This window comes from Oncorhynchus clarkii, chromosome 17 (genome assembly GCF_045791955.1).
Source record: "Oncorhynchus clarkii lewisi isolate Uvic-CL-2024 chromosome 17, UVic_Ocla_1.0, whole genome shotgun sequence".
Classification (NCBI taxonomy): Eukaryota; Metazoa; Chordata; class Actinopteri; order Salmoniformes; family Salmonidae; genus Oncorhynchus; species Oncorhynchus clarkii.
This window is the reverse complement of record NC_092163.1, coordinates 67,778,586-67,790,691: the sequence shown is the minus strand read 5'-3', so window position 1 is coordinate 67,790,691 and position 12,106 is coordinate 67,778,586. Positions and strand designations below refer to the sequence as shown.

The 12,106-nt window shown below is 56.7% G+C and overlaps 1 protein-coding gene across 1 annotated transcript in view; it reads left to right on the top strand.

Annotated features, from left to right (window-relative positions):
• The window catches only part of LOC139371302 (SLIT-ROBO Rho GTPase-activating protein 2-like), a 157,553-nt gene that overhangs the window by 128,386 nt on the left and 17,061 nt on the right, over nucleotides 1-12,106 (top strand). Inside the window, exons 14-17 of the mRNA XM_071111613.1 lie at nucleotides 10,169-10,229; nucleotides 10,742-10,819; nucleotides 11,175-11,309; nucleotides 12,015-12,106. The exon at nucleotides 12,015-12,106 is cut by the window's right edge and continues 14 nt beyond it. Of these exons, the coding sequence (XP_070967714.1) occupies nucleotides 10,169-10,229; nucleotides 10,742-10,819; nucleotides 11,175-11,309; nucleotides 12,015-12,106 (366 nt within the window). The remainder of the gene's footprint in view (nucleotides 1-10,168; nucleotides 10,230-10,741; nucleotides 10,820-11,174; nucleotides 11,310-12,014) is intronic.

Here is a 12,106-nt window from a genome sequence, read left to right as displayed (position 1 = left end):
CCTGCTGTCCTACAGAGGGAAATGGTCAGGGAATTCTCTCCATCCCTCTCTCCCCTCCTCCTCCCTGCTGTCCTACAGAGGGAAATGGTCAGGGAATTCTCTCCATCCCTCTCTCCCCTCCTCCTCCCTGCTGTCCTACAGAGGGAAATGGTCAGGGAATTCTCTCCATCCCTCTCTCCCCTCCTCCTCCCTGCTGTCCTACAAAGGGAAATGGTCAGGGAATTCTCTCCATCCCTCTCTCCCCTCCTCCTCCCTGCTGTCCTACAGAGGGAAATGGTCAGGGAATTCTCTCCATCCCTCTCTCCCCTCCTCCTCCCTGCTGTCCTACAGAGGGAAATGGTCAGGGAATTCTCTCCATCCCTCTCTCCCCTCCTCCCCTCCTCCTCCCTGCTGTCCTACAGAGGGAAATGGTCAGGGAATTCTCTCCATCCCTCTCTCCCCTCCTCCCTGCTGTCCTACAGAGGGAAATGGTCAGGGAATTCTCTCCATCCCTCTCTCCCCTCCTCCCTCCTCCTCCCTGCAGTCCTACAGAGGGAAATGGTCAGGGAATTCTCTCCATCCCTTTCTCCCCTCCTCCTCCTCCCTGCTGTCCTACAGAGGGAAATGGTCAGGGAATTCTCTCCATCCCTCTCTCCCCTCCTCCTCCCTGCTGTCCTACAGAGGGAAATGGTCAGGGAATTCTCTCCATCCCTCTCTCCCCTCCTCCTCCCTGCTGTCCTACAGAGGGAAATGGTCAGGGAATTCTCTCCATCCCTCTCTCCCCTCCTCCTCCCTGCTGTCCTACAAAGGGAAATGGTCAGGGAATTCTCTCCATCCCTCTCTCCCCTCCTCCTCCCTGCTGTCCTACAGAGGGAAATGGTCAGGGAATTCTCTCCATCCCTCTCTCCCCTCCTCCTCCCTGCTGTCCTACAGAGGGAAATGGTCAGGGAATTCTCTCCATCCCTCTCTCCCCTCCTCCCCTCCTCCTCCCTGCTGTCCTACAGAGGGAAATGGTCAGGGAATTCTCTCCATCCCTCTCTCCCCTCCTCCCTGCTGTCCTACAGAGGGAAATGGTCAGGGAATTCTCTCCATCCCTCTCTCCCCTCCTCCCTCCTCCTCCCTGCAGTCCTACAGAGGGAAATGGTCAGGGAATTCTCTCCATCCCTTTCTCCCCTCCTCCTCCTCCCTGCAGTCCTACAGAGGGAAATGGTCAGGGAATTCTCTCCATCCCTCTCTCCCCTCCTCCTCCCTGCTGTCGTACAGAGGGAAATGGTCAGGGAATTCTCTCCATCCCTCTCTCCCCTCCTCCTCACCGCTGTCCTACAGAGGGAAATGGTCAGGGAATTCTCTCCATCCCTCTCTCCCCTCCTCCTCCCTGCTGTCCTACAGAGGGAAATGGTCAGGGAATTCTCTCCATCCCTCTCTCCCCTCCTCCTCCTCCTCCCCGCTGTCCTACAGAGGGAAATGGTCAGGGAATTCTTTCCATCCCTCTCTCCCCTCCTCCCCTCCTCCTCCCCGCTGTCCTACAGAGGGAAATGGTCAGGGAATTCTCTCTATCCCTCTCTCCCCTCCTCCCCTCCTCCTCCCTGTTGTCCTACAGAGGGAAATGGTCAGGGAATTCTCTCCATCCCTTTCTCCCCTCCTCCTCCTCCCTGCTGTCCTACAGAGGGAAATGGTCAGGGAATTCTCTCCATCCCTTTCTCCCCTCCTCCTCCTCCCTGCTGTCCTACAGAGGGAAATGGTCAGGGAATTCTCTCCATCCCTCTCTCCCCTCCTCCTCCCTGCTGTCCTACAGAGGGAAATGGTCAGGGAATTCTCTCCCCTCCTCCTCCCCGCTGTACTACAGAGGGAAATGGTCAGGGAATTCTCTCCATCCCTCTCTCCCCTCCTCCTCCCTGCTGTCCTACAGAGGGAAATGGTCAGGGAATTCTCTCCATCCCTCTCTCCCCTCCTCCTCCTCCTCCTCCTCCCCGCTGTCCTACAGAGGGAAATGGTCAGGGAATTCTCTCCATCCGTCTCTCTCCTCCTCCCCTCCTCCTCCCCGCTGTCCTACAGAGGGAAATGGTCAGGGAATTCTCTCCATCCCTCTCTCCCCTCCTCCCCTCCTCCTCCCCGCTGTCCTACAGAGGGAAATGGTCAGGGAATTCTCTACATCCCTCTCTCCCCTCCTCCCCTCCTCCTCCCCGCTGTCCTACAGAGGGAAATGGTCAGGGAATTCTCTCCATCCCTCTCTCCCCTCCTCCTCCCTGCTGTCCTACAGAGGGAAATGGTCAGGGAATTCTCTCCATCCATCCCTTGCTCCCCTCCTCCCCTCCTCCTCCCTGCTGTCCTACAGAGGGAAATGGTCAGGGAATTCACTCCATCCATCCCTCGCTCCCCTCCTCCCCTCCTCCTCCCCGCTGTCCTACAGAGGGAAATGGTCAGGGAATTCTCTCCATCCCTCTCTCCCCTCCTCCCCTCCTCCTCCCTGCTGTCCTACAGAGGGAAATGGTCAGGGAATTCTCTCCATCCCTCTCTCCCCTCCTCCTCCCTGCTGTCCTACAGAGGGAAATGGTCAGGGAATTCTCTCCATCCCTCTCTCCCCTCCTCCCCTCCTCCTCCCCGCTGTCCTACAGAGGGAAATGGTCAGGGAATTCTCTCCATCCCTCTCTCCCCTCCTCCCCTCCTCCTCCCCGCTGTCCTACAGAGGGAAATGGTCAGGGAATTCTCTCCATCCATCCCTCGCTCCCCTCCTCCCCTCCTCCTCCCTGCTGTCCTACAGAGGGAAATGGTCAGGGAATTCACTCCATCCATCCCTCGCTCCCCTCCTCCCCTCCTCCTCCCTGCTGTCCTACAGAGGGAAATGGTCAGGGAATTCTCTCCATCCATCCCTCGCTCCCCTCCTCCTCCTCCCCGCTGTCCTACAGAGGGAAATGGTCAGGGAATTCTCTCCATCCCTCTCTCCCCTCCTCCCCTCCTCCTCCCTGCTGTCCTACAGAGGGAAATGGTCAGGGAATTCTCTCCATCCCTCTCTCCCCTCCTCCCCTCCTCCTCCCTGCTGTCCTACAGAGGGAAATTGTCAGGGAATTCTCTCCATCCCTCTCTCCCCTCCTCCTCCTCCCCGCTGTCCTACAGAGGGAAATAGTCAGGGAATTCTCTCCATCCCTCTCTCCCCTCCTCCTCCCTGCTGTCCTACAGAGGGAAATGGTCAGGGAATTCTCTCCATCCCTCTCTCCCCTCCTCCTCCCTGCTGTCCTACAGAGCGAAATGGTCAGGGAATTCTCTCCATCCCTCTCTCCCCTCCTCCTCCTCCTCCTCCTCCCCGCTGTCCTACAGAGGGAAATGGTCAGGGAATTCTCTCCATCCCTCTATCCCCTCCTCCCCTCCTCCTCCCTGCTATCCTACAGAGGGAAATGGTCAGGGAATACTCTCCATCCCTCTCTCCCCTCCTCCTCCTCCCCGCTGTCCTACAGAGGGAAATGGTCAGGGAATTCTCTCCATCCCTCTCTCCCCTCCTCCTCCCTGCTGTCCTACAGAGGGAAATGGTCAGGGAATTCTCTCCATCCCTCTCTCCCCTCCTCCCCTCCTCCTCCCTGCTGTCCTACAGAGGGAAATGGTCAGGGAATTCTCTCCATCCCTCTCTCCCCTCCTCCCTGCTGTCCTACAGAGGGAAATGGTCAGGGAATTCTCTCCATCCCTCTCTCCCCTCCTCCCCTCCTCCTCCCTGCAGTCCTACAGAGGGAAATGGTCAGGGAATTCTCTCCATCCCTTTCTCCCCTCCTCCTCCTCCCTGCTGTCCTACAGAGGGAAATGGTCAGGGAATTCTCTCCATCCCTCTCTCCCCTCCTCCTCCCTGCTGTCCTACAGAGGGAAATGGTCAGGGAATTCTCTCCATCCCTCTCTCCCCTCCTCCTCACCGCTGTCCTACAGAGGGAAATGGTCAGGGAATTCTCTCCATCCCTCTCTCCCCTCCTCCTCCCTGCTGTCCTACAGAGGGAAATGGTCAGGGAATTCTCTCCATCCCTCTCTCCCCTCCTCCTCCTCCTCCCCGCTGTCCTACAGAGGGAAATGGTCAGGGAATTCTCTCCATCCCTCTCTCCCCTCCTCCCCTCCTCCTCCCTGCTGTCCTACAGAGGGAAATGGTCAGGGAATTCTCTCTATCCCTCTCTCCCCTCCTCCCCTCCTCCTCCCTGTTGTCCTACAGAGGGAAATGGTCAGGGAATTCTCTCCATCCCTTTCTCCCCTCCTCCTCCTCCCTGCTGTCCTACAGAGGGAAATGGTCAGGGAATTCTCTCCATCCCTTTCTCCCCTCCTCCTCCTCCCTGCTGTCCTACAGAGGGAAATGGTCAGGGAATTCTCTCCATCCCTCTCTCCCCTCCTCCTCCCTGCTGTCCTACAGAGGGAAATGGTCAGGGAATTCTCTCCCCTCCTCCTCCCCGCTGTACTACAGAGGGAAATGGTCAGGGAATTCTCTCCATCCCTCTCTCCCCTCCTCCTCCCTGCTGTCCTACAGAGGGAAATGGTCAGTGAATTCTCTCCATCCCTCTCTCCCCTCCTCCTCCTCCTCCTCCTCCCCGCTGTCCTACAGAGGGAAATGGTCAGGGAATTCTCTCCATCCGTCTCTCTCCTCCTCCCCTCCTCCTCCCCGCTGTCCTACAGAGGGAAATGGTCAGGGAATTCTCTCCATCCCTCTCTCCCCTCCTCCCCTCCTCCTCCCCGCTGTCCTACAGAGGGAAATGGTCAGGGAATTCTCTCCATCCCTCTCTCCCCTCCTCCCCTCCTCCTCCCCGCTGTCCTACAGAGGGAAATGGTCAGGGAATTCTCTCCATCCCTCTCTCCCCTCCTCCCCTCCTCCTCCCTGCTGTCCTACAGAGGGAAATGGTCAGGGAATTCTCTCCATCCCTCTCTCCCCTCCTCCCTTCCTCCTCCCCGCTGTCCTACAGAGGGAAATGGTCAGGGAATTCTCTCCATCCATCCCTCGCTCCCCTCCTCCCCTCCTCCTCCCTGCTGTCCTACAGAGGGAAATGGTCAGGGAATTCTCTCCATCCCTCTCTCCCCTCCTCCCCTCCTCCTCCCTGCTGTCCTACAGAGGGAAATGGTCAGGGAATTCTCTCCATCCCTCTCTCCCCTCCTCCCTGCTGTCCTACAGAGGGAAATGGTCAGGGAATTCTCTCCATCCCTCTCTCCCCTCCTCCCTCCTCCTCCCTGCAGTCCTACAGAGGGAAATGGTCAGGGAATTCTCTCCATCCCTTTCTCCCCTCCTCCTCCTCCCTGCTGTCCTACAGAGGGAAATGGTCAGGGAATTCTCTCCATCCCTCTCTCCCCTCCTCCTCCCTGCTGTCCTACAGAGGGAAATGGTCAGGGAATTCTCTCCATCCCTCTCTCCCCTCCTCCTCCCTGCTGTCCTACAGAGGGAAATGGTCAGGGAATTCTCTCCATCCCTCTCTCCCCTCCTCCTCCCTGCTGTCCTACAAAGGGAAATGGTCAGGGAATTCTCTCCATCCCTCTCTCCCCTCCTCCTCCCTGCTGTCCTACAGAGGGAAATGGTCAGGGAATTCTCTCCATCCCTCTCTCCCCTCCTCCTCCCTGCTGTCCTACAGAGGGAAATGGTCAGGGAATTCTCTCCATCCCTCTCTCCCCTCCTCCCCTCCTCCTCCCTGCTGTCCTACAGAGGGAAATGGTCAGGGAATTCTCTCCATCCCTCTCTCCCCTCCTCCCTGCTGTCCTACAGAGGGAAATGGTCAGGGAATTCTCTCCATCCCTCTCTCCCCTCCTCCCTCCTCCTCCCTGCAGTCCTACAGAGGGAAATGGTCAGGGAATTCTCTCCATCCCTTTCTCCCCTCCTCCTCCTCCCTGCAGTCCTACAGAGGGAAATGGTCAGGGAATTCTCTCCATCCCTCTCTCCCCTCCTCCTCCCTGCTGTCGTACAGAGGGAAATGGTCAGGGAATTCTCTCCATCCCTCTCTCCCCTCCTCCTCACCGCTGTCCTACAGAGGGAAATGGTCAGGGAATTCTCTCCATCCCTCTCTCCCCTCCTCCTCCCTGCTGTCCTACAGAGGGAAATGGTCAGGGAATTCTCTCCATCCCTCTCTCCCCTCCTCCTCCTCCTCCCCGCTGTCCTACAGAGGGAAATGGTCAGGGAATTCTTTCCATCCCTCTCTCCCCTCCTCCCCTCCTCCTCCCCGCTGTCCTACAGAGGGAAATGGTCAGGGAATTCTCTCTATCCCTCTCTCCCCTCCTCCCCTCCTCCTCCCTGTTGTCCTACAGAGGGAAATGGTCAGGGAATTCTCTCCATCCCTTTCTCCCCTCCTCCTCCTCCCTGCTGTCCTACAGAGGGAAATGGTCAGGGAATTCTCTCCATCCCTTTCTCCCCTCCTCCTCCTCCCTGCTGTCCTACAGAGGGAAATGGTCAGGGAATTCTCTCCATCCCTCTCTCCCCTCCTCCTCCCTGCTGTCCTACAGAGGGAAATGGTCAGGGAATTCTCTCCCCTCCTCCTCCCCGCTGTACTACAGAGGGAAATGGTCAGGGAATTCTCTCCATCCCTCTCTCCCCTCCTCCTCCCTGCTGTCCTACAGAGGGAAATGGTCAGGGAATTCTCTCCATCCCTCTCTCCCCTCCTCCTCCTCCTCCTCCTCCCCGCTGTCCTACAGAGGGAAATGGTCAGGGAATTCTCTCCATCCGTCTCTCTCCTCCTCCCCTCCTCCTCCCCGCTGTCCTACAGAGGGAAATGGTCAGGGAATTCTCTCCATCCCTCTCTCCCCTCCTCCCCTCCTCCTCCCCGCTGTCCTACAGAGGGAAATGGTCAGGGAATTCTCTACATCCCTCTCTCCCCTCCTCCCCTCCTCCTCCCCGCTGTCCTACAGAGGGAAATGGTCAGGGAATTCTCTCCATCCCTCTCTCCCCTCCTCCTCCCTGCTGTCCTACAGAGGGAAATGGTCAGGGAATTCTCTCCATCCATCCCTTGCTCCCCTCCTCCCCTCCTCCTCCCTGCTGTCCTACAGAGGGAAATGGTCAGGGAATTCACTCCATCCATCCCTCGCTCCCCTCCTCCCCTCCTCCTCCCCGCTGTCCTACAGAGGGAAATGGTCAGGGAATTCTCTCCATCCCTCTCTCCCCTCCTCCCCTCCTCCTCCCTGCTGTCCTACAGAGGGAAATGGTCAGGGAATTCTCTCCATCCCTCTCTCCCCTCCTCCTCCCTGCTGTCCTACAGAGGGAAATGGTCAGGGAATTCTCTCCATCCCTCTCTCCCCTCCTCCCCTCCTCCTCCCCGCTGTCCTACAGAGGGAAATGGTCAGGGAATTCTCTCCATCCCTCTCTCCCCTCCTCCCCTCCTCCTCCCCGCTGTCCTACAGAGGGAAATGGTCAGGGAATTTTCTCCATCCATCCCTCGCTCCCCTCCTCCCCTCCTCCTCCCTGCTGTCCTACAGAGGGAAATGGTCAGGGAATTCACTCCATCCATCCCTCGCTCCCCTCCTCCCCTCCTCCTCCCTGCTGTCCTACAGAGGGAAATGGTCAGGGAATTCTCTCCATCCATCCCTCGCTCCCCTCCTCCTCCTCCCCGCTGTCCTACAGAGGGAAATGGTCAGGGAATTCTCTCCATCCCTCTCTCCCCTCCTCCCCTCCTCCTCCCTGCTGTCCTACAGAGGGAAATGGTCAGGGAATTCTCTCCATCCCTCTCTCCCCTCCTCCCCTCCTCCTCCCTGCTGTCCTACAGAGGGAAATTGTCAGGGAATTCTCTCCATCCCTCTCTCCCCTCCTCCTCCTCCCCGCTGTCCTACAGAGGGAAATAGTCAGGGAATTCTCTCCATCCCTCTCTCCCCTCCTCCTCCCTGCTGTCCTACAGAGGGAAATGGTCAGGGAATTCTCTCCATCCCTCTCTCCCCTCCTCCTCCCTGCTGTCCTACAGAGCGAAATGGTCAGGGAATTCTCTCCATCCCTCTCTCCCCTCCTCCTCCTCCTCCTCCTCCCCGCTGTCCTACAGAGGGAAATGGTCAGGGAATTCTCTCCATCCCTCTATCCCCTCCTCCCCTCCTCCTCCCTGCTATCCTACAGAGGGAAATGGTCAGGGAATTCTCTCCATCCCTCTCTCCCCTCCTCCTCCTCCCCGCTGTCCTACAGAGGGAAATGGTCAGGGAATTCTCTCCATCCCTCTCTCCCCTCCTCCTCCCTGCTGTCCTACAGAGGGAAATGGTCAGGGAATTCTCTCCATCCCTCTCTCCCCTCCTCCCCTCCTCCTCCCTGCTGTCCTACAGAGGGAAATGGTCAGGGAATTCTCTCCATCCCTCTCTCCCCTCCTCCCCGCTGTCCTACAGAGGGAAATGGTCAGGGAATTCTCTCCATCCCTCTCTCCCCTCCTCCCCTCCTCCTCCCTGCAGTCCTACAGAGGGAAATGGTCAGGGAATTCTCTCCATCCCTTTCTCCCCTCCTCCTCCTCCCTGCTGTCCTACAGAGGGAAATGGTCAGGGAATTCTCTCCATCCCTCTCTCCCCTCCTCCTCCCTGCTGTCCTACAGAGGGAAATGGTCAGGGAATTCTCTCCATCCCTCTCTCCCCTCCTCCTCACCGCTGTCCTACAGAGGGAAATGGTCAGGGAATTCTCTCCATCCCTCTCTCCCCTCCTCCTCCCTGCTGTCCTACAGAGGGAAATGGTCAGGGAATTCTCTCCATCCCTCTCTCCCCTCCTCCTCCTCCTCCCCGCTGTCCTACAGAGGGAAATGGTCAGGGAATTCTCTCCATCCCTCTCTCCCCTCCTCCCCTCCTCCTCCCTGCTGTCCTACAGAGGGAAATGGTCAGGGAATTCTCTCTATCCCTCTCTCCCCTCCTCCCCTCCTCCTCCCTGTTGTCCTACAGAGGGAAATGGTCAGGGAATTCTCTCCATCCCTTTCTCCCCTCCTCCTCCTCCCTGCTGTCCTACAGAGGGAAATGGTCAGGGAATTCTCTCCATCCCTTTCTCCCCTCCTCCTCCTCCCTGCTGTCCTACAGAGGGAAATGGTCAGGGAATTCTCTCCATCCCTCTCTCCCCTCCTCCTCCCTGCTGTCCTACAGAGGGAAATGGTCAGGGAATTCTCTCCCCTCCTCCTCCCCGCTGTACTACAGAGGGAAATGGTCAGGGAATTCTCTCCATCCCTCTCTCCCCTCCTCCTCCCTGCTGTCCTACAGAGGGAAATGGTCAGTGAATTCTCTCCATCCCTCTCTCCCCTCCTCCTCCTCCTCCTCCTCCCCGCTGTCCTACAGAGGGAATGGTCAGGGAATTCTCTCCATCCGTCTCTCTCCTCCTCCCCTCCTCCTCCCCGCTGTCCTACAGAGGGAAATGGTCAGGGAATTCTCTCCATCCCTCTCTCCCCTCCTCCCCTCCTCCTCCCCGCTGTCCTACAGAGGGAAATGGTCAGGGAATTCTCTCCATCCCTCTCTCCCCTCCTCCCCTCCTCCTCCCCGCTGTCCTACAGAGGGAAATGGTCAGGGAATTTTCTCCATCCCTCTCTCCCCTCCTCCCCTCCTCCTCCCTGCTGTCCTACAGAGGGAAATGGTCAGGGAATTCTCTCCATCCCTCTCTCCCCTCCTCCCTTCCTCCTCCCCGCTGTCCTACAGAGGGAAATGGTCAGGGAATTCTCTCCATCCATCCCTCGCTCCCCTCCTCCCCTCCTCCTCCCTGCTGTCCTACAGAGGGAAATGGTCAGGGAATTCTCTCCATCCATCCCTCGCTCCCCTCCTCCCCTCCTCCTCCCTGCTGTCCTACAGAGGGAAATGGTCAGGGAATTCTCTCCATCCATCCCTCGCTCCCCTCCTCCCCTCCTCCTCCCTGCTGTCCTACAGAGGGAAATGGTCAGGGAATTCTCTCCATCCATCCCTCGCTCCCCTCCTCCCCTCCTCCTCCCTGCTGTCCTACAGAGGGAAATGGTCAGGGAATTCTCTCCATTCATCCCTCGCTCCCCTCCTCCCCTCCTCCTCCCTGCTGTCCGACAGAGGGAAATGGTCAGGGAATTCTCTCCATCCATCCCTCGCTCCCCTCCTCCCCTCCTCCTCCCTGCTGTCCTACAGAGGGAAATGGTCAGGGAATTCTCTCCATCCATCCCTCGCTCCCCTCCTCCCCTCCTCCTCCCTGCTGTCCTACAGAGGGAAATGGTCAGGGATTTCTCCCCTCCCTCTACTGGTTACCTGGGCCGTGTATTCTATGCTCCTCTAATCCTCCTCTTCTTTCCTCCTCTCTCAGCAGGCTGGCCATGTCATCCCTCTGATGGTGGAGAGCTGTATCCGCTTCATCAGTCGCCATGGTGAGGACGCCTTGCTCTGAACTCAGATTGGCTGTTTCCTGGGCCAAGGATTGGCTGTGTGGATGGATTTTTGTTGTTGGCTTTGCAGAGGCAAAATATTTTTTTTAATAGAATAACGTTAAGTATTGTGAATTTGCAATATAAATGATTAAACACTACAGAAGAATGAAGGGCCTGTGTCTGTCTGTTGTCTAGAAGATCAGTAACACCCCTCTCTCTCTCTCGCTCTCTCTCTCTCTCCCCCTCTCTCCACCCCCCCTCTCTCTTTCCCCCTCTCTCTATCGTCCCCCTCTCTCTATCGTCCCCCCCCCCCTCTCTCTCTCTCTCTCTCTCTCTCTCTCTCTCTCTCTCTCTCTCTCTCTCTCTCTCCCTAATCCCCCCCTCTCTCTCTCTCTCTCTCTCTCTCTCTCTCTCTCTCTCTCTACCCTCTATCTCCCCCCCCCTCTCTCTCTCTACCCTCTATCTCCCCCCCCTCTCTCTCTCTCTCTCAATCTCTTCCCCTCTGTCTGCAGGTCTGCACCATGAGGGCATCTTTAGAGTGTCTGGCTCTCAGGTGGAGGTCAATGACATCAAGAACGCCTTTGAGAGAGGTAAGACTACACTACCCAGAAAGCCCAGCACCAGCCATGGCATAAACAGAAGGACCTGCTTATCTCACACAATATTCCTCTCCGCCCCCTTATATCATTCCGCTTCTTTCTTACCCCACCCAATCTTTCTCTCTTTCACCTTCTCTCTGTCTTTATTCTCCCACCCGATCTTTCTCTCTTTCACCTTCTCTCTGTCTTTATTCTCCCACCCGATCTTTCTCTCTTTCACCTTCTCTCTGTCTTTATTCTCCCACCCGATCTTTCTCTCTATCACCTTCTCTCTGTCTTTATTCCCCCAACCGATCTTTCTCTCTTTCACCTTCTCTTTGTCTTTATTCCCCCACCATGTCTGTAGGTGAGGACCCATTGGCAGGAGATCAGAATGATCATGACATGGACTCCATCGCTGGTGTTCTAAAGCTCTACTTCAGAGGACTGGACCACGCCCTCTTCCCCAAGGAAGTATTCCATGACATCATATCCTGTGTCTGTGAGTCTCCGCCAGAGCCACGCCTTTTACATTATCTTACTATACACTGTCCAGAGTGGTGTGTGTGTGTGTGTGTGTGTGTGTGTGAGTGTTAGCGTGTGTGTGATAGTGCGTGTGTGTGTGTGATAGTGCGTGTGTGTGTGTGTTTGTGTGGGTGCGTGTGTGTGTGTGTGTTAGCGTGTGTGTGATTGTGTGTTTGTGTGGGTGCGTGTGTTAGCGTGTGTGTGTGTGATAGTGCGTGTGTGTGTGTGATAGTGCGCGTGTGTGTGTGTTTGTGTGGGTGCGTGTGTGTTTGTGTGTGTGCGTGTGAGTTAGCGTGTGTGTGTGTGTGTGTGATAGTGCGTGTGTGTTAATGTGTGTGTGTGTATTTCAGGGGAAGTCTGTCACAGTTCTTGTCCAGCTGTGGCCCTTTCCTTCTGTCTCCTGTTCTGCTATAACTAACTCTCTCTCTCTCTCTCTCTCTCTCTCTCTCTCTCTCTCTCTCTCTCTCTCTCTCTGTATCTCTGTATCTCTCTCTCGCTCTCTCTTTCTCCCTCCCTCATATTCTCCCTGTTCTCTCTCTCTCTGTCTCAATCTCTCTCTCTCTCTCTCTGTCTCTCTCTCTCTCTCTCTCTTTCTCTCTCTCTCTTTCTCCCTCCTTCATATTCTGTGTGTGTGTGTGTATTGTGCGATGTGTTAACCCTTTGTGTGTGTGTACTGTTTCAGCAATGGAGAACCTGCAGGAGAGGGCTGTCCACATCAGGAAGGTTCTGCTGACTCTGCCCAGCAACACTCTCATCATCATGAGATACCTGTTC